This window comes from Alligator sinensis, unplaced genomic scaffold (genome assembly GCF_000455745.1).
Source record: "Alligator sinensis unplaced genomic scaffold, ASM45574v1 scaffold1451_1, whole genome shotgun sequence".
Lineage (NCBI taxonomy): Eukaryota > Metazoa > Chordata > Crocodylia > Alligatoridae > Alligator > Alligator sinensis.
Window position 1 is genome coordinate 656244 of NW_005842351.1, and position 19086 is coordinate 675329.

The 19086-nt window shown below is 43.5% G+C and overlaps 1 protein-coding gene across 3 annotated transcripts in view; it reads right to left on the minus strand.

Moving 5' to 3' along the window:
• Positions 1-19086, minus strand: part of SNCAIP (synuclein alpha interacting protein) — a 75173-nt gene that overhangs the window by 11749 nt on the left and 44338 nt on the right. For all 3 annotated transcript variants that reach the window (XM_006029020.3, XM_006029019.3, XM_006029018.3), the window contains exons 8-10: positions 17874-18043; positions 3065-3157; positions 558-1614 (exon numbers count right to left, since the gene is read on the minus strand). In XM_006029020.3, the coding sequence (XP_006029082.1) occupies positions 558-1614; positions 3065-3157; positions 17874-18043 (1320 nt within the window). The remainder of the gene's footprint in view (positions 1-557; positions 1615-3064; positions 3158-17873; positions 18044-19086) is intronic.

A 19086-nucleotide genomic window follows, 5' to 3' on the forward strand; every position in this document is an offset into this window, starting at 1 on the left:
CGTTGATCTTATTTTTTCCTGATTTATTTTTTGCCACTCACTCAATCCTGGCAGCCATGTCTTTAGTCCAGGGCTGGCCTGAATTTATTTACTCCTTAGAAATCCAAAGGATTTTAAATTTATGTTCTCATTCTATGAGCTGGCATTCATAATATTGATAAAAAATCCTCTTGGGCAAAATTTACCCCTGTGCAGAAGGCTTGGCACAGAGCCAGTGCATCACTAAAGGCAGTGGAGGACTTACAGGATGCAACTTTATGCATGGGGTACATTTCACCCTCCTCAATTCCTTCTCCATCTAAAATGCCCTGAAAAATGAAAGTGAAATATGATCTGCATTCTGCAGTTTTTTTTACCAGACCAGCACAGAGTATTGTGCATGAGGGCATGAGTGATCGAGTATGTGTGTGTGCTTGTGTGAGCACTGTAGAGGGGAGGGAAGAAGAGGTCGTTATCTTAACTAGAAGCAACATTGTTCATTATACAGAAAGGGGCAGGGGGGGACGGAAGATTCCCTGGTTTCTCCCCACCACTCCCACACCCCTCAAAGCACTCACTGTCTTATTTTTTCCTTTAATAGGAGTGGTCGGATTCCCTTTGCTTTCTGCAGCCTTCCTTCCTAATGAGGTAAATGGCAATGTTGATGAGGTTTTGATCAGATTTGCTGTTTGACAGTTGTTGTTGTTGTTTTGGTTGCCACTCAGAGTCTCCATTATGGATCTAAATGTTCCAAATGGCCTTTTCAACTGGTCCCCAGCTTCTGTGCTGAGTGGAGCTCTTTGGACTGATTTGCCCCGGTCTTTATCCTTTTCCTCATTCAGTTCAATCTCTGTTTGCTCCACCTGTGCCACAGGCTCCTCAAAGGTTACTCTCAGTTTTAAATTTTGGGAGGTTCTGCGCTTTGAAGAAGGGGACTTGAGGGCACTTTTAGGACTTGTAGCAACCTTCTGAACAGTAGCACTGTCAGAGTTGGACTGAGAGGTATCTCCAGAAACCTGGCTCTGAGATACGGTACCAGACTGATACTGAGACTCATTATCTGGATCGCTGCTTTCTGAAGTAGGGGACGGACTATGGCCATCCACAGACTTGGAAGCTCTAATGCCAAAGGGAAACCGGCGCCCTGCTGCTGTAGTGTGTTTCTTAATCATCAGGTGCAAACTCTCTGTGCTTTCAACACTTTCCACAATGGGTTGCGGCCTTGGTTTGTCAGTTCTTTTCATAGGAATGTTCTTCTGGTCCTCAGAATTATTTGAGTCTGTATCAGACTCACTCAGGGATCTCTGCATAAGCTGCCTCAGTCTGGCTAACTTCAACTCCCTTTTCTCTGGCAAAATTTTCTTTATGTTCTTGGAGGAAGCATGAGCACCCTGAAATTCCAATGACAGCTTTTCCTGCATACAGACATTCTCAGAGATTTCCTTCCCCAACAACTGGCGCAGGATTTTATCTGAATCCTCATCTTTCATCTTGGACCGAGTGCGGTTGGCAGTTCCCACGCTGCCAAGAATCTGAATCCCATCTTGGGTGTTCAATTTACTTTTCGATACAGACAAGTCATCTGAGTCACACGGTTTCCACTGGGGTTTGCCAGAAGCAGGAGATGATGGTGAACTTGAAAAAAGAGAGAGAGATTTTCAATACCACAGTCAAGTTTATGCAGATATCAAATCCAACACAACCATTTCTACTGTGCAAGTCTGTCTCAGCATATTCCTACTTATCTTGATCTTTGCTCATGTGGAAGCCATTATTATAGAGCTACTGGAACAACTACGTAACTACAGATGTAACACTATTTCCATTCTAAACTAGGATTTGATGCCTTAAGTTTCTAGCTTTTAGGGGGAAAAACCCCAACATTCTTTAAGATAAAATTCTGAATAGCTATTTAAAACAAGAGTTTTGGATAAAAATTTGAAGAAAAAAAAGCTACTTTGAAGTTATGGGACTTATCTGTTTTTTGAAAAAAGATAAAAATCCTGCACTTTTGCTAACTATTTTGACCCATGTTAGAAAAATACAGCCTTGCACTGGGTTTCTACACAGAGGTGAATCTTATAAATGTTAGACTTAGCCCAATATTAAAAGCAAACCGAGTAATATTTAATATTAAAAACCGAGAGCTATTCATACACAAAATCCTTTTAGTTTTAGAATACTGAAAGGGTGCAAATAATTATATGCTAATTTATTTTACTATCATTAGGATGATAAATTAATCAGCCCCCCCACCCAAGTGCTAGGAAGTGAAGAAATACCAATTTAAAGTCTTTTTTTGTCAAGGACTTATGTTACAGAGACCCTTTCATTCCCCAGGACATCAGCCAGAACATTTTGCTTTTTTTTAGTACAAACTGTGAGACCCTGCCTTTACCTATGGATGAGGGTAATGGGACAAAATTAAGTTCAGTTTGAACCAGTGTAAAGAGAAATGAAATTCACGTTTATCTAACAACTGTTATCCCAATTACTTCATAGTTCTAATAAGGTACTAAATTTATGTACTACTAATTACTAACCACTAATTACTATTAATGAGCTAACCACTGCACCTTGATAAATGTTCATCTGGGAATATGTATATTACAGAGTAATAATACTGAAGCACCCTCGTGTCCCAGCCAGACCCTCCCACAGAACACTGAGCAGGGTGAGGGGAGTGGCCCTGAGCTGGTAGACTGACCCCCGGGCCCCCTGCCAGTCAGGGATTCTCCAACTCGGCTCAACGTGCTGTGATCCTGGGAGCACATTAAAATGGCACACCTAGAAGAAATAAACTCTTAGAGCAATAAGCCCTGCAGTCTATTGCTTCGCATTAAGTGCACATGTAGATGCACCCAGAATGTCCAATATTTACATATCATTTTAATCTGTCCGTTTAAAAGATGCAAACTGCAAATAAGTAGTAAAAAGAAATGCATTCATTTCTTACAGATGATGCTTTACACTATTTCCAATGTGTGAATGATTAGATCATTACATAGACCAAGACCTGTCCTGATAACAGTTATACCATGTAAAGATTCCAGCTTAAACTATTGCAAAATTCCACTCCTATTACCTTGGGGATGTTGGTAGTGATACGCTCTCTGTTCTCTGGGCCTCTAAAAGCTGCTGGAGTTGATTCTGTAATGTCACATGTTCTACTGTTTGCCTGTAAGGAAATATTAAACAGTTGAATTCATTTTTTAAAAGCTGACAGCTCTACTTTACTCTGAGATAAAGGATACAACTTATGCAACGTAACACTTGGTTCATCTATAATTTCATTTTCAAATATAGACAATACATATATTAACATGCACAAGGAGGGTCTGTTGTCTTGTAAATTCCTCTCTGTCAGTGGGAAACCTGTGATCACTATATAAGAGCACTTCTAAGAGCTGCCTCATTTATATAAATTATTTAATACTGGCCAGTTTGGTATAAGTTAAAAATGAAGAATCCTAAGCAGCAACTTTGATCTTGTGAGATCCCTTCCAACCCTAATATCTAGGAATCTATGAACTTTCTGGAGCTGTTTGATTCACGAAGATTAATCCTTATGGAGCCAACTGTAAAGCATAAGCCAAAGCAAAATTAAGCATAATGCATAGTAAGGGAATAGTCTGTTCTCTTTCATAGAAAAAGTTCCCTGGCTCAGTTGCTCTGGAGAGAAAAGGCAATATTTACTCCTATTCCTTCTATAAAACAAATCACAGAAGTGTAAAGAGAAGTACCATATTTCACAGTGTACAAAGTCAAGTTTTGAAGCCAAATATTTCACTCTTAAAATTCAACCTCAACTTATACACCATCCCCTGTGAGCAGTGTTGCCTTGGACCCCCCTGGGAGCTCAGGCAGCACATGGCCTGCTGGCAGTCAGGCTGGCTAGCCCTGGGGGGCACCACTGCAGAGGGAAGGACTGGGCCCCCCTGCAGCTCAGGGGATGCTTGACCCACTGGCAGCTTGCCCCTCTGGTCCCAGGGCAGGCAGGGAGGGTCCGCAACAGGAATAATCAGGCCCCTCACCGCTTCTGCTTTAAAGCAGGCTCCTGTGGCTAGCGGGATGTCTGGCATCACCTGGGAAGGGGCCGGCCTTGTTTGACACCCCATGCTACCCATGGGGCATGCTAGCATCTTCCCAGGCAGCCCCAGGTGCTCTGTGGGATGCAGGAGCCTGCTGAAGGCAGAAGCGGTGAGGGGCCCAATCCTTCCTGCTGTGAAGCCTCCGTAACTTCCTGGGAGCCCACCAGCATGCTGCCTCTCCCACGAGCCCGCACGGGTTTCCAGCACCTTGCACACGAAGGCAGGATTGACTTATATAATAGATCTACAAAAATCCTACATTTGTTGTACAGAAATATGAGGTTGACTTATACACTATGTCAACCTATACATTGTAAGATACAGTAGATGGGGCCATTACCAACAAAGCGGGGCTGGGCCAGTGCAACAAGGGCAGCAATCTCCATTAACCCAAAGGATAGTATAGAATGTTCTTCCTGTGCACCTATAGCAGTTAGTTAGAGAGAGAGAGAGAGAGAGAGAGAGAGAGAGAGAGAGAGAGAGAGAGAGAGAGACTCTGTCTGCCTGAGACACTATCTTCACACTATTCCTACTGCATCTTTGCATCATCTCTGCATAGGGCAGTGCCATAACTACCATTGCTTAGCTCTTAATGGGCATGCCTACTCGATCAATTAATGCAAAGCAATACACTCCAGCACTTATTGAGCCAAAGTTTAATGCTCCTGGGCACGCTGTTTGAATGTGCATGCGGGACCTCAGCATGTTGAGCTGGGTTAGAGCAGCCCCGGCTGGCAGGGGACCCCAAGGGTCAGCCTGCCAGCCTGGGACTGCATCTGCCCAGCTCAACGTGTTATAGGAGGGGCTGGCTGGGGCACAAGGGTGCTCCAATGTGGGGCTAGCTGGCAGACAGCCTCCACAGTGAAGCACCCTCATGCCCTAACCAGCTGCATCAGCATCTACATGTATAGTGCTGTGGAGTAAAATGCTCAGCAGCAGGGTAGTAGTTATATTTACAAGTACTACCCTGCTGCAGGATTAATTAGTTTCCTGCAGCCTAATAGAACCGCATGTATAGATGTGAAAAGTTTACTATGGAGCTTATTAGTCTATTGCACAGCAAAAATCTCATGTAGATGCGGCCACTATGTACAAGCTTAAGGATCACAGGATAATATGATGGCTCCAATTGCCCCATGGTGTCAGGCAGGCAGGCAGTACTGCTTCTGCCCAGCAGCAGCAGGCATCGGCTGAGGATAGGCGCAGGGGTTCTACTGCAGTGGGCAGGTGGTGGCATCAGCTGTGGATGCTGCGGGCAGGTTCAGGAGCTCAGAAGCAGAACCTGCCAGTTGCATCCACAGTTGACCCACTGCCCTCCTGACATCGTAGAAGCTCCTGCCCAGAGCCCTGACCCGGACCCTGCCAATAGCATCAGCTGTGGACCCAGGCAAAAGCTGCTCCCTTGTGGGGCAGGCAGCAGTGTCTCTCCTTGTTTCTCTTCTCTGCCTTCTCACTCCCTCCCTTTCCCTTCAGAACTCAGCTGAAGCTACAGTTCACCAAGAGGCCAGATGCTCAGCTGTGGACTCAGGCATAAGCTACTGCTATGTCTGGTGAGCATCACTATCCACGTCAGCAGCTCCTGCCTGGGTCCACAGCTAACCACTGGGGATCCTGGCAAACTGCAGTTTTGGCCATGCTGTGGAAGGGAAGAGAGAGAGCGTGAGCAAAGAGGAGTGAGCAAGAGTGTGCAAAGAAGAGTGAGCGAGCAACAGAGAAAAAGAGCAAGAGAGACAAAAGATGAATGTGGCCTTCGACAAGTCCCCAAAACTCATTAAGCAGCCCTCCAGCTGAAATGACTGCCCACTGCTGATTTAGTCATATGCCTCTGGAAACATTTTCCTACTTCATTTAGAAAAAGAGTTCTCTAAAACAGAATTGTGAAGAAGTCTGACCAACCAGTCTTTGCTAGTAACTTCTTAAGAGACCTAAGAATGTGTGTACAGCCCCAGACATAAGTTTGATTCAAGCAGCTTTTGCTTAGATCCAGATAAGGCACTGCACGAGGAGGCTTACAGTCCCTGCAGACATCATATGAATCAAAGACCATGGGCTAAAGTGTACAATTTAAGCTGCAGTTGGTATTCTCATTTTCTCCCTTTCTGTTGAAATTACTACAACCCTATGTCATGCACTTAAGAAGTGTACAAGTTTGAGGGTAGGTCCAGGCATACATTTGAAATAGTAAAAATTTCCAAAAAACATTGTAGTGCCACAAAAATATAGTGTGAAATGTGTGTACAGCTATTCAAGTGCCCAGTCATCCAGACAGCTGCAGAGCATGTACCAGCAGGTCCTGTAAATGCTGTACTCCTACTGGCACAGAGTCAAGGCCTGCCACCGCTCCTTCAAAGAGCCTTCTCAGCTCCTGTCTGGGATGGTGTACAGTGCCATGTTTGGCCACATAGACATGACTGAGACCTGGGTCATGTGATCTCCCATTCACCAACCAATTTGGCATAGGTAAATTCATAATGGGAGAGGCAGTGTGGGAGATGTTCTTAGCTATTTGTGATGATCCACAGCTATCAGTGCCAGCACTGTGATTCACCCATCACGTCAATCCTCAAGAAGTTTGCAGTGGGGGGAGGGTCCTGATGCTCCTTCCACTTTTGGGGAGGAGGGGAAGGGGGCTGTAGAGTCTCCCCTTCACCCCAGTAATGGCCTTTGCATATTAGAGCAGTCAGTCAGTCAACTTAGCGCACACAGATCTCTTGGCTGCAACTCCTGTAGGGCTCTGACACTCCCTACGCTTCAGGAGGTGCTGAAGTCTCCCTTTCACCCAAACTGTGTTATTTATTTACCACTTTCAAAAACTGAGAGCTGGTTTCTTTGAAGTACCCAGATGCAAGCTTAACCACCCATGAGTTCCTGCTCTGTCCCTTCTTTGGCTTGTAAATAACACTGGTGATACTGATGTGATGGGAATAGAGAGGGCATGCACTTTTTGCATGGCAGAAGGTGTCTAGCAGGTGGATTCCAACCATGTTCTTTGAGCAAGAACAATTTTATCCTGTTCACAAAGAAAGAAGGGCTGCGCAGGAAGTCCATGTGGCAACCTGTCAGCCTAGCTCTGCCTCCCTGGGGCAATAGTTCGGTGTGACAGACAGATTTCCTGAAGTCATTGGGGGTAGGCATGAGGAGCAAAGCCTCGAGGGAGGCTGGAGGATCCAGCCATGCCCTGTGAAGCTACAGATCGCTGTACATGTAATACACACGGCACTAGAAATTGTCACTCTGCCAACAAGCTGCTGTTGGAAAGCACATTTCAATGTAGAACTGCCATTTTTCCCCTCAACAAATCACTTGAACAGTGGTATGCTTGATTTCTGCAGCACTAAAAGGACAAATTTCTAAGTACAAATGTAGTCCCCGGCCATAGCCTGAACTATACCGATTCAAAGACACCACAAGAACATGGAATAACCTGTTGTAAAAGAATGAAAAGGTATATTATACAAAGCTTTGATCTGCCAACCCTGAGAAGTGTGTTGGGGAGAACACGGCATGGAAGCATTTGTGGTTGCTGAAGTCAGGGCCACACCGTCCTGGTTGAGGTTAAGATAGCACAGGGGCATCCCAGCTTATGCCAATTTAGAACTCTGCTCAGCTATGTCCTTTTCTCATTTTCTGTTTATGCCGGGGAATAGGGAGCAGGCAGATGGCTCAGGAATCAGTGAAGCTGCCTCTGCCACCTTTATGCTAGTGGAATATTTTTGCTGCTTATGTGAACATTTCCACGGGCTCCTCCTGGTTATTGTTATGTGGCATAATATATGCTTAAGATGACTGCAGAAGCTGGCTGTAAATTTCCTGGGATGGAACCTTTGATTTCTCTTTCTATTGACAAACACTGGACACAGGCTAAATTAGGGTACCATCTCAACTAAAAAAAAACCGTTTGTGGATCTTGCTATTTAGACTAGCGCAGACAAGCTTTAAATACAAGGCGGCTGAAGATGGGTATTGTAAAGGTCTTATTTGCTTGGAATGTAATCAGTTTGATTTACTCCCCAGACCTTCAAGCATATGTATTTGTACATTATTTTAAGTGGAGCTCTTGTCAGAAAAATACCATATAAAAATAGTGCTGTTTTATCTGCTTGTTTCCAGTCTTATCTATTTCCTTCAATGAAAAAACAGTGTTTTTAGTACTTTTTAATCTTGTTTGTCCTGTAGAACTAATTTAGCTCTGTGACAGTGAACTGGACTCTTTCCTAGCTCACATACCATTAACAGCACTGTTAACTAAGTTCCAAACGCAGACTATTTTTATAGTTGGCAATGTCAGAGTCAGAGAGAATCCAGATGACTTTTCAGATCCCCACTTGTCTTTGCACGGCTGACAGAAAATAAATGTTTTTACTTGTAAAATACCAAAGTGAATCTGGAAAGCACTGAAGCAGCAATAAAGGCAGGATCCCAACATGCCACTGTTCAGTCACTTTTCTGAGCATAACTGCACTTTATATAGATCTTCTCTTTAATTTTTCCTCTTCCTTCCCTTCGCCTACACATTTCCTTTTACTATTTTAAAATCACTCCTACCATCTGTCAACATTGGCTTATGCTGTAAACTCCCAAGACACTCTGCTTTGCAGGATCAGGAAAATTATTTTCATTGTGAGATTATTTTCTGATACAGCATATCTATTTCACTTGCCTTACATCCTTTCTTCAACTTCCATTTCATGAATTAAAATACATATAGGGGAAATTAATTGAAATTTTAAGCCCATAACCCAGACTTAATTAAAACTTCCTATACTTAAACATTTATTGAAATGTTTGCCTCACTAATTCACCTCTTTTTACAGTTTTTTTAACTTCACTATTTTTGAAAGTTACTACATGAAAATTATTTTAGTTACACATTATGCTAACACTACTAAAGTTCTCTCTGTTCCCATAGTTCCTTGATTTCATTATGTGGAAAAACAAGCTTCTATGCAGACACACACATTCCATCAAAACAACCGATGTATATGTATTTATGTTTCATATTATATGTGTGTGTGTGTGTGTGTGTGTGTGTGTGTGTGTGGGGGTAGAGAACGAGAGAGGGAGAGGAAGAGAGAGAGAGAGAGAGAGAGAGAGAAAATGTTTTAGAAAGAATGTGTTTATAGTGAAATCCCAACAAAATCCTGCAAAGAAATTCCTAAGATCACAATGAAATAGTGATCAAACCAGGAGGCAAAGGAAGAACCACAGTTATTTCAATTGTGAGGACTAAATCAGCAAGGCTAACAGACAACTCTCTTATGCTACTGCCATATTTTCTTGCATATCTCACATACCTTTCTCCCAAAAAATCAGCCCTGCACGTCTTAACCTGATTTTTCTGCCCAGAATAGAAGTACTCTGCTTTGACTCCTGCTCGAAAACCAACTGTCTGGCATAGCATTTCTATTCAGGCACCTGAGGCAATCAATTGACTTAATGGCTCATTGTTCTTCACTTCACAGGTGTTAACAATCATCTCTCCTTTTTAATAGTACTGAAGTTCCACTAATCAAGACAAGCTTTCTTCTGACAGTTTTGCTGTCTGTTACTTCTGGTCTCTCTCCTCCTATTTCACAGCTTTGCAGACTTTTTTGCTCCTTTCAAAATCACAGATCTACTCTATGAAGACCAGTTTTCAGCAGCAGCTAGGGTTTCAGCATTTGGTTAAGTAGGAAAGGGAATGTGAGAGAGCTGAAGATTAGGCTCTGTACTTGTTCTGTGCAGCTATAACTCTGGAAAAATCTTTTTTTCTTCCTTTTGCCTTCCCTAATACAAGGTGCTTGGGTCATGTGGTATATGAGAAAACATGGTGTAAGGAACTCCAGAATGACCCCATACCAGTAATTACTTTGAACTTAAAAGATATCATCAAAACCTTTCTCCACTAACTTCAGGGGAATCACAAACTAATTCCCCACTCCAGGAATACTTTACATGCTCCCTAAGATATGGAAAAAAGGAAATCCTGGCACCCGCATCTTAATCAACTGAGGTTCCATCCCTGAAAAACTATCAGGATTCACAGAAACCACCTCAACCTACTACTTACTCAAAGAGCAACTTTCTACAAGACAACAAACTTTCTCAACAATAACTGGAACTTTAACAACTTCCCTGAGAAGGCCATGCTTTTCAATCATGGATGTCACCACCCCTATATATCAACATCCTTCAGCACATGCAATATACTAGTTTACATACCAGTCTTGTATACTAGTATATTCTAGTATACTATATACCAGTAACTACCCACTATACTAACATCCCGCTTGCCTAAAATACTTGGACATGGACTACACACAGATTTACGATCACAACCTATTGCACAATTCATCCATTTTATGCTCACCCACAAATTTTACTTTCACCCAACATTTCCTCCAAATCATGGGCACGGCTCTGGGCATTAAGATGGCCCTGCAATATCCCAACTTCTTCATAATGCACCTAGAAGAGAGGATTTTAGAAATCTGTACCACTGAACCTGTAAAAAAAAAAAAAAAGAAAAGAGACTACAATACTTAACTCCACAAAAGCAGTAATTATCCAAAACACTGTAACAGGGCCTGGTTCTGTTACTACGGGTGTGGAGGAGCCCAAACAGCCCCACACCCTGGAAACATACCCCACACTCACCACAGACCTGGAGGGACTCAGAGGCTGAGGATCCATGTCTGGGAATGTGGCGAGCCTCCCAGCAAGGAAGCTCACCCAGGTGTGAGAAATGAAGAGGAGTGGCCCATATGAACCAGTAAAGGGAGGTAGGGAAATAAAAGATACTGGAATTAGCCTCTGGGCAGCTGCAGCATAGCACAGAATGCAACTGCTCTGAGCCTGGGGTCAGCAGGGTCAAGCAGTGTGGGGATGGGCTGTGAGCAAGGCTTCGTTCAAAGTCTCTGAAAGATAAGAGGCAATGGGGGAGCGAACTCCAGAGAAAGCCCAGAAAGCCAGAGACGTGAAGCCAGCAATAAGTCACTTAGCACTCTAAGTGGCAGTTTATTTGTTGAACTTTGATTTTTTTTGCGTTTCTTACAAGCCCAGGGTGGCCTTGGGGGCTTATAGACTAAATAGGCTGCAGCAGAAGCAATGATCCTGAACAGTGGGTCCTTAGCTAAAGCCATCAGTGAAAGTAAAAGTTGTCAGCTCAGGGAGCGTGACCAAACATGCCTAGCTCTGCTCTGCCCAAAAGCTACCTATAACAGCATACACACACCAAGAAAGGTATAATCTACACCAGGGGTGGGCAAAATACGGCCCATGGGTCAGATCCGGCCCGTAAGGCCATTCTATCTGGCCTGCGGGGCCCCTAAAAAGTTTAGAAAATTAATATTTATCCGTCTTTGGTTTCTGTCAAAAATGATAGGAACCAGGGGCAATAGGACCCAGGGGAAGCCCAGCGGGCTCCCACAAGAGCACAGCCTGCCCAGCCTCGCCCCCCAACTAGAAGCCCCAGCAGGGACCATGTCATGACTCTGGTGCTGGAACCTCAGGTAAAGTGGGGGGCAGGAAAGGAGCCCAGGGAAAAGCAGCCCCTTGTCTGCCCCATGGCCAGTGCTCCCTGCTGCAGCCACTCGCAGCCCGCATGTGGCTGTCCTGAGCAAGCACAGGCACAAGCAGCCCCAGGTGGACTGCGAGCGGCTGCAGCATGGGGCGCTGGGCACAGGGTCATTCCCCGCCCCCCCAGTGTTCAGCACCAGCTTGTAATCCACCCCCGCTGCCAGCCTGGGCCCTGTGCTGGCTCTGGGCTCGCCCGTCAGGGCTGCACATGGCGGGAGCAGCTGCGGCCCCCCTGCTTGCCATGCCAGGCAGTGTTTGCTGCTGCTGTCTGCCCGGAGCTTATGCACTGGGCAGCCCAGATGCGGCAGTGGCAAACACTGCCCGGCACGGCAAGCAGGGGGGCCGCAGCTGGTGCCACTGTGCGCAGCCCTGACAGGCGAGCTCGGAGCTGGCGCGGGGCCCAGGCTGGCAGCAGGGGCAGGTTACAAGCTGGTGCTGATCGTGGAGGGGAAAAGCGACCCCGCACCTGCCCCATGGCCGGCACCCCGCACTGCAGCCACTGCAGTCTGCCTGGGGCTGCCTGTGCCTGCTCAGGACAGCTCCACATGGGCTGCGAGCAGCTGCAGCAGGGAGCGCCGGCCACGGGGTGGGCGAGGGGCTGCTTTTCGCCACACTCAGCACCAGCTCCTTCCCTGTTGGTGAGCAGGGGGTCGGGGCTGCACGCTGCTCCCCGCCTGTACTGTGGGGCTGGGGGCCCCACTGGCTCTGGCCCTGGGACATTGGTCCCAAGATGGTGACCAGGGGGTGGTCAAGGGGCAGGGCTACTTATGCAGCCCTTGACAGCTTGCCAAAACTGGGTAAGCAGCTCTCCGTCTGAAATAATTGCCTGCCCCTGATCTACACCCAGGCCCTCTGATATCACTATATCTGCTCTGAAGGGAATACTCTCAACTCCCACATGTCACCAAGCTAAAAATTGCTATTACCTAGCAAGAGTACTCCAGCAGAGAAATGGACCACATTTTTTAATGACCTACACAAATGTCCCACATAATACAATGCACAAGGAAAACCTCTGCCAGTCACACAGTCCTTGTTTCACATACCATCCCACACTTATCTATAAGAAAGATAATCAAACAATTACAGCACATAACTGAAGAGGACTACATCTTGAGAGAAATATTCCCTACCTTCTAACCTGGCTTTCAACTCAACTTCCCATCTCACCCACTTCATCACTCCCCATCAATCAACAAACGCCAAATGGAACAAGGCTCTGCCTAGACAACAAATGCAAAGCCTGCCAACACATCTCTACTATTATCATAATTAACCCACCACACCATGAAAGTACCAGAGTCCATGTATCCTACAAGTCTACTGCAGAATGTGATCCTTCTCATCCACTGTACCGAACTCTTTCATAGAAACAACGAGAGTGAAACTAAACAACTACTATACTCCAGAATAAATTCAGTCAGAAAAATGATAAAGAACAGAAACACCCAATCACTAGTGAGAAAATATTTTACACGGAATAACAGTTCCATCTCTGACCTCACAGTCCTTGTATTCAAGAGAAACAGAGACAATGCTTTCAGAAGATGGGTTTGGGAACAAAAATGTGTAACTTTACCGGGCATTAAAAACCATGAATTAAACAAACAACAATGGTTTTATGGCTCATTATAGTTTACATGCTCCTTTTACTAACCTCTTTCTATTTCCCTTGAATAGTCTGATTCTTTGACATAGGTGTATTTATTTCAACTGTCTAAGCCTGTAGTTATTTTTGCTCAACTATCTTTGCTCCACATATTTACTGCCCTGTCTTCCCTTCTTTAACTGACTAGTTTCATTTATATCTTCTTCTTCTCTTGCTTGCCCTGCTCATTTATATAGTGGAGTTAAACACAAATCATTGTTTATCAATACTGTAGAAGGGTTGGAATGTTGTTGTAGCCAAGATAATTCAAGAGAGATGCAAGAAGCAAGGCTGTTTAATGATATCTTCTATTGGACCAACGGGCTTGAAAAAGGACATTTGTACCTGAAAACTTGTCTAACATCTCACTCAGCTATAAAGCTGCTCCAGTAAAAGATATTGCCAGAAAAACATTGCTTTTTTTTTTTTTTTAAACCAGGCATTTAGCTGTGGTTTTATTTGCTCCTTTCCTGAACCCAAGGAAGAGTATTTTGTGCCTGGAAGCACAACTACATAGTTGGTTCAGGAACAGATATTACTAACCAAACTTTCTTCTCACCTGTTTCCTGGACCATCATGGCTATATAACAACACTACAACCCTGCTATAGCATATCTGCTTGTATATCTAGAAGTTAGTGCCATAACTTTTAAAGCAATACCTTGGTAAAAGCACTGTAATGAACTGCCATGTTAAATACATGTTGACTCAGTAAAACTTACCATGCCCTGTGCTCAAGTATGTTTTGCAGCTCTGGGTAGGTGGCTCAAACTGGAAGCAGCATAACTGCACTTTTTGGAGCCGTGAGCAACCTAATTAGCCCAGGGGTAAGTTAAGTGACCCTGTCATTCTGTCATGATAATTAGAGTCCACCTAAAACACAAAACAGATGTGGCTATACTTCTTTTGGTTTAAGAGGCAGCCTGTGCAGAACACCTCAGCATGCCTGAGGGCATTATGGTTGAGCATGCTAACATTACTGTGTAGATACGGTCTCCCATAGTCAAGTGGCCCACTCCTGAGCTAATTAGCCTGCCTGCAGTGCTGTGCCAACTGGACTACACTGCTTCTGGTTCAGCCTGTATGGACAAGCAAAACATGCTTGAGGGAGCCACTGCCAGGCATGTTAAGTTTGCTATATAGGCAGGGACTTATTTATTAGCTTCCATTTAGGCCAAATTCCCTCTGAAGTCAATGGAAACTGTTATTGTGCAATTAGTGGGCCCAACTTGCTCCTTAACAAATCAATGAGTTTAGTCTGATTCTAATGGGAGTCTCTAGTCTAGACTATATCAAAATACCTTTCAGTGTCCTCAGGTCAAGTTTTGTATTTAATAAAGTCCAATTTATACAACAGAAAACAACAAAAGAAACACTTTAAGGAACCAAATGATGGATAAATATGTTAAAGTTTTCATCAGGTATCTTTTTATCCTTTTATATAAAATTGAGAACTACAGAAAACAAAGAGTAAAACTACAGGGTTTCATTTTATATTACAAACATTTTTATTTAGTTACTTTAATCTGCACAAAATTGCAAAAATCATTCTTACAAAATTTCAGCCAAATCCTTGAGAATGTAGATGAAAAAGGGGAACAAAAGGACAATCTGTTTTTTTTTTCCATTAAACCACGTAGTCTATGCTTCACTAACAAGAGAATATTTTTGTCCTTATCTTCTGAGTAAAGATCTATTGTGTTTTTAGGCAAAAGGTTTATTTTTGAGGAAATTACTGACTGATTCACTAAGGCCTTGGCCAGCCAAACATAAATCCTGGAATAATTTACATTGGTTTTGCATACCAATTTAATTTTGTGTACTGATGCTATTGCTAGAAGGCAGAGGAGCCTTTAGCAAATGGCTACTGTGGGATGTACATGGACAGAAACTTATACTGGTGTAACTTACAACAGAGGAGCTTTATGCCAGCTCATTTGGTTGTTGTTCTCCACAGGATGGGGCAAAACTGGTTTAGTTTTATGGGTCTGTGTCAGTTGTCTGCTACTTTATACACCAGCATAAGGCTACTACACCAGCATAAACATCTTACACATCCATGCCCTAATATTTTATGAGCCATAGTGGCCTTAGGAAGTACAAACAATGCATTTTTGGCATTGCGAAAAAAAACTCGTCATCCATCACATGGGTATATTTCTTTTTTTTGCTTCTCACTCTGCGTTGATTGTAGTTTCTGTAGCTAGACAGCAGGCTTTGTCAGTCTGAAATCAGGCATAAGGCAGGGCAGAGTGGTACCTTAGAAACTGTTTCAAAGAGGCATAAGCTTTTGTAGATCACAACCTACTTCAGAGTAGACTGTTGCCTATGAAAATGTATACCTTCTCAAACAGCTTCTGCTTTTCCTAACTATAGGAGGGGTAGGGTGGCAGAGAGGTAGCATGGAATTATTATCTCAAAGTTGAAAGTACTTTCTGTTATTTCACTTTCCTTTTGATCTCAAGCGGAAGGAATCTTCTTGGGTCTCTTCCTCTTCTGGGCTTGATCCTGGGCAAAGGCTCTTCTGAAGATGAAAGTGAGAGATGCATTTCTGGCTACTATTTATTTCCTTTTTCCCCGATGTTAAAGTTTCTCTCTCTGAAGAGAAACTGAGATGACTTTAGAAGCTTCTTTGTATGTTTTATTTTGTGTTATTAGTTCACTTTGCATCAAGGAGCCATTGAATGCTTTCTCTGGATGTGCTTTTTCTTAATACTTCTGTTATTGTAGGACATCATTACCCACTTTAGCATTTCCATGAAGGGTCTTGTGTGCACGTACCAGACAGTATATCTAGTTGCAGCACGATCAGACTGTACTGAAACATGTCACACCAACTCTGTGCACTAATTCCTGAACCAGAAAATTAGTGTTATGCCTTCTATTGCATAAGCATGCTCAGAGGGGTACTTATTCCTATGTGATGAAGAGCACTGTTTGTTAAGCAGAAGTGCTCTAAGGTCTGCAGCAGCTTGAGGAGTCAGTTCAGGATTTTCAGGGACCATGGGGAAAGCCCGACTGGAACTCTGTAAGCTGCCTGCCCTTGTTTGATGCAGGTGAGGGAAGGTTGGGAGGCAAAGGAGGTTCTTAGCTTCCCTTTGTCTCCACCAAACCACAGGCCAACCACGGACCAAAGTAGCGTCCACTACAGAACAGAGTAGCCATGAGGCTACTCTAGCATATGCTGGATGAAAGAATCTCACAAGGACCCACCAGTCAACCCAGAAAGAGTCCCTGGAGGGGAGCCCCTCTGGCTCTGCATGTGGGCTGTGGGAAGATAGTGGAGAAGAGACAACAGTCAGCTTCATGCCACAAGCAGCCTAGCCTATGACAGGGTGAAACCTGGAGAATTTATGGCTGTCATTTATACTTCTTATTTCTATTCTGGTTTGGGTTTCATGAAAATATAATGCAAAATATAATAATAACAACAATAATAATAAAACGAAAGAATGAGTTTTCAGTTTTCTTGTTCTCTGTATGCGTGTGTGTATGTTTGTCCATATATGTAAAAACTTAAGATATAATTTAATATAAGAAAAGTACACACATGAATTGTACGCATGTATATATGCAAAACCTAAATACCTCAAATGCGGTAAAGTATTTTGCAAGATAAAGACAAGCTGCTATTTTAGTCCTTTTGTTACATAAAAATTACTACAAGGAAGATGCACATATTTACAGCCAAAGAAAATAAATAATAGTTCTTCTTTTAAAGACAACATTTTCAAGATGAAATTTCCAATTAATCACGGAACTTTGTTACCTAAACCATCGTGTGGTATGTGTATAAAACGGATATGGTCTGCATTAAAAACAGGGTTTTCAAAAGTCCCTGCTGGACTAATTTCATTGGACTGCAGTCAATAAGAGTTTTACTGCTGATTTCAATGGGAGCCAAGTTAGACCAATGGTGAGTGTTTCTGAAAATTCCACCTTAAGTGGTCATTCATAGTCTCATTCACAATAACTGCAAACAAAACACATGACCAATTATACACTTCACATTCTGAGAAGTTAGGCGCTATATAGTTAGTTCATAGCAAAGAGTCATACTACGGCACTCAAACTAGCTCATATAAAGGAAAAACAGAACATTCAATATTTCCCGAGTAGCCCTTGCAGGTTTTGGGAGCCTTCCAAATACCAAAGACCTTCTAAATATTATTTCCATTATTCCTCCCAACATCAACATCCAACACTGTAGCTGGGAACAGCCATTTCAGTGCTTATGAATACATGTTATGTGAACAGAAAATATGAATAGCAATAATGGTGTCCTGGCATTTTCAAAGTGAGAGAGATAGGCAATTACTTACCTTAATATGAATGCATGGATATTTTGACAAAAGCCAGAAAACTGTCACAAAGAAAGCTGCTGAACAGCTAAGCAGTTAAAAATGAAGGAACAGTTGGAAACAAGCTGGGAACAGTATGATGGGTGGAGTAAAAAGAGGTACACATGAATTGCGAGACTGTGCGAGTAAGCAGCAAAAAAAAAAGGACATTATTAAAACCTGAAGGTGAGGGAGAACCCAGGTGGAAGAACAGTTGTAGTGTAACCAGCATCCCACTAATATGAATGAGAAACTCACTCCTTCAGTTGTTTAGTTAGCTTCACAACCTGAGATGCCAATGACATGCATGTCTCCACAACGACCAAGTAACGGGAACACATGGTGTGCCCATGTCGCTCAGCACTTTGTGAAGGTTTTTCTCCAGCATGGTTTTGCATAGTGACGTTTGCTCCATATTCAACCAATGTCTGCAAAGATGTAGAAACAAAATCAGTAGCTGTAAGTGTCTTTAAAATGGACTGTACTGTATTATAATGTAAGACTGAGATCTTCAATTTACTGGGAACTGACAGGTCCTTGGCACCACTGGAAACCACAGTTATTTTAGGCACCTTGTGTATTTAAAACTCTAGTTTTAGGGACTCAGTTTTGGAAACCTTGGTCTAAACCAGGGGTGTCCAACCTTTTGGAATGTGGGGTTGGATCATGAACATTTTATCACCTAGTGGCCCGGCGAGCCATATTCAAAGACCTCACAGGAAGTGGTGAAATTCAGCAGGTGAAATTCTATGGCCTGTCTTACACCGGATGTCAGACTGGACCACACGCACCACGTCAGCAACGTCAAGCTGACGTGGTGCGTGTGGGAACCTTGTCCCTTTCCCAGCCCTTCAGCAGCCATTAGGAAGCTGCTGAGGGGCTGGGGGAGGGACAAGGGGTGGGAACAAAAGTAAACAGTGTTTACTTTCGTTTCCCGTTGCAGCACCTCGGGCCTCAGAAAACAGCTTGGCAGGCAGCATGGCAGCCCGCGGGCTGTATGTTGTACAAGACAGGTCTAAACTGATTATTTTCAAGAATCAGTTGCATGAACCACTTCAGAGCAAGTCGGAGCCTCCACCTTGCATCTTCAACTTTAACAATGAGGAGAAGGGGTTATTTAGAAGAGTGCTATTCCTTCAGTCGATTATAAAAGCACATTTTTCCTTCCTCTTGTTTCTGTCCTAGGGAAAACTTGATTATTGCATCTTTTGCTATTTTGTGTACACAGCATAACTTTTATAAGAAGTTTTAAATAGAGGTGCACCGATACATTGGTCTGATATCGGATCAGTACCAATATAAAGAAAACTGCCTGTATCGGATATTGGCCTGATGGGGCCGATAAATGCCTGTGCTGTGCGCAGCCGCAGCGTAGCACTCGGGCAGTGAGAAGCAAATCTGGTAGTATGGAGATCTGTCTCCAGCTGGTAAATCTGGTGTGGTGGAAAGGGATAAAAGGGATGTGGGGGTG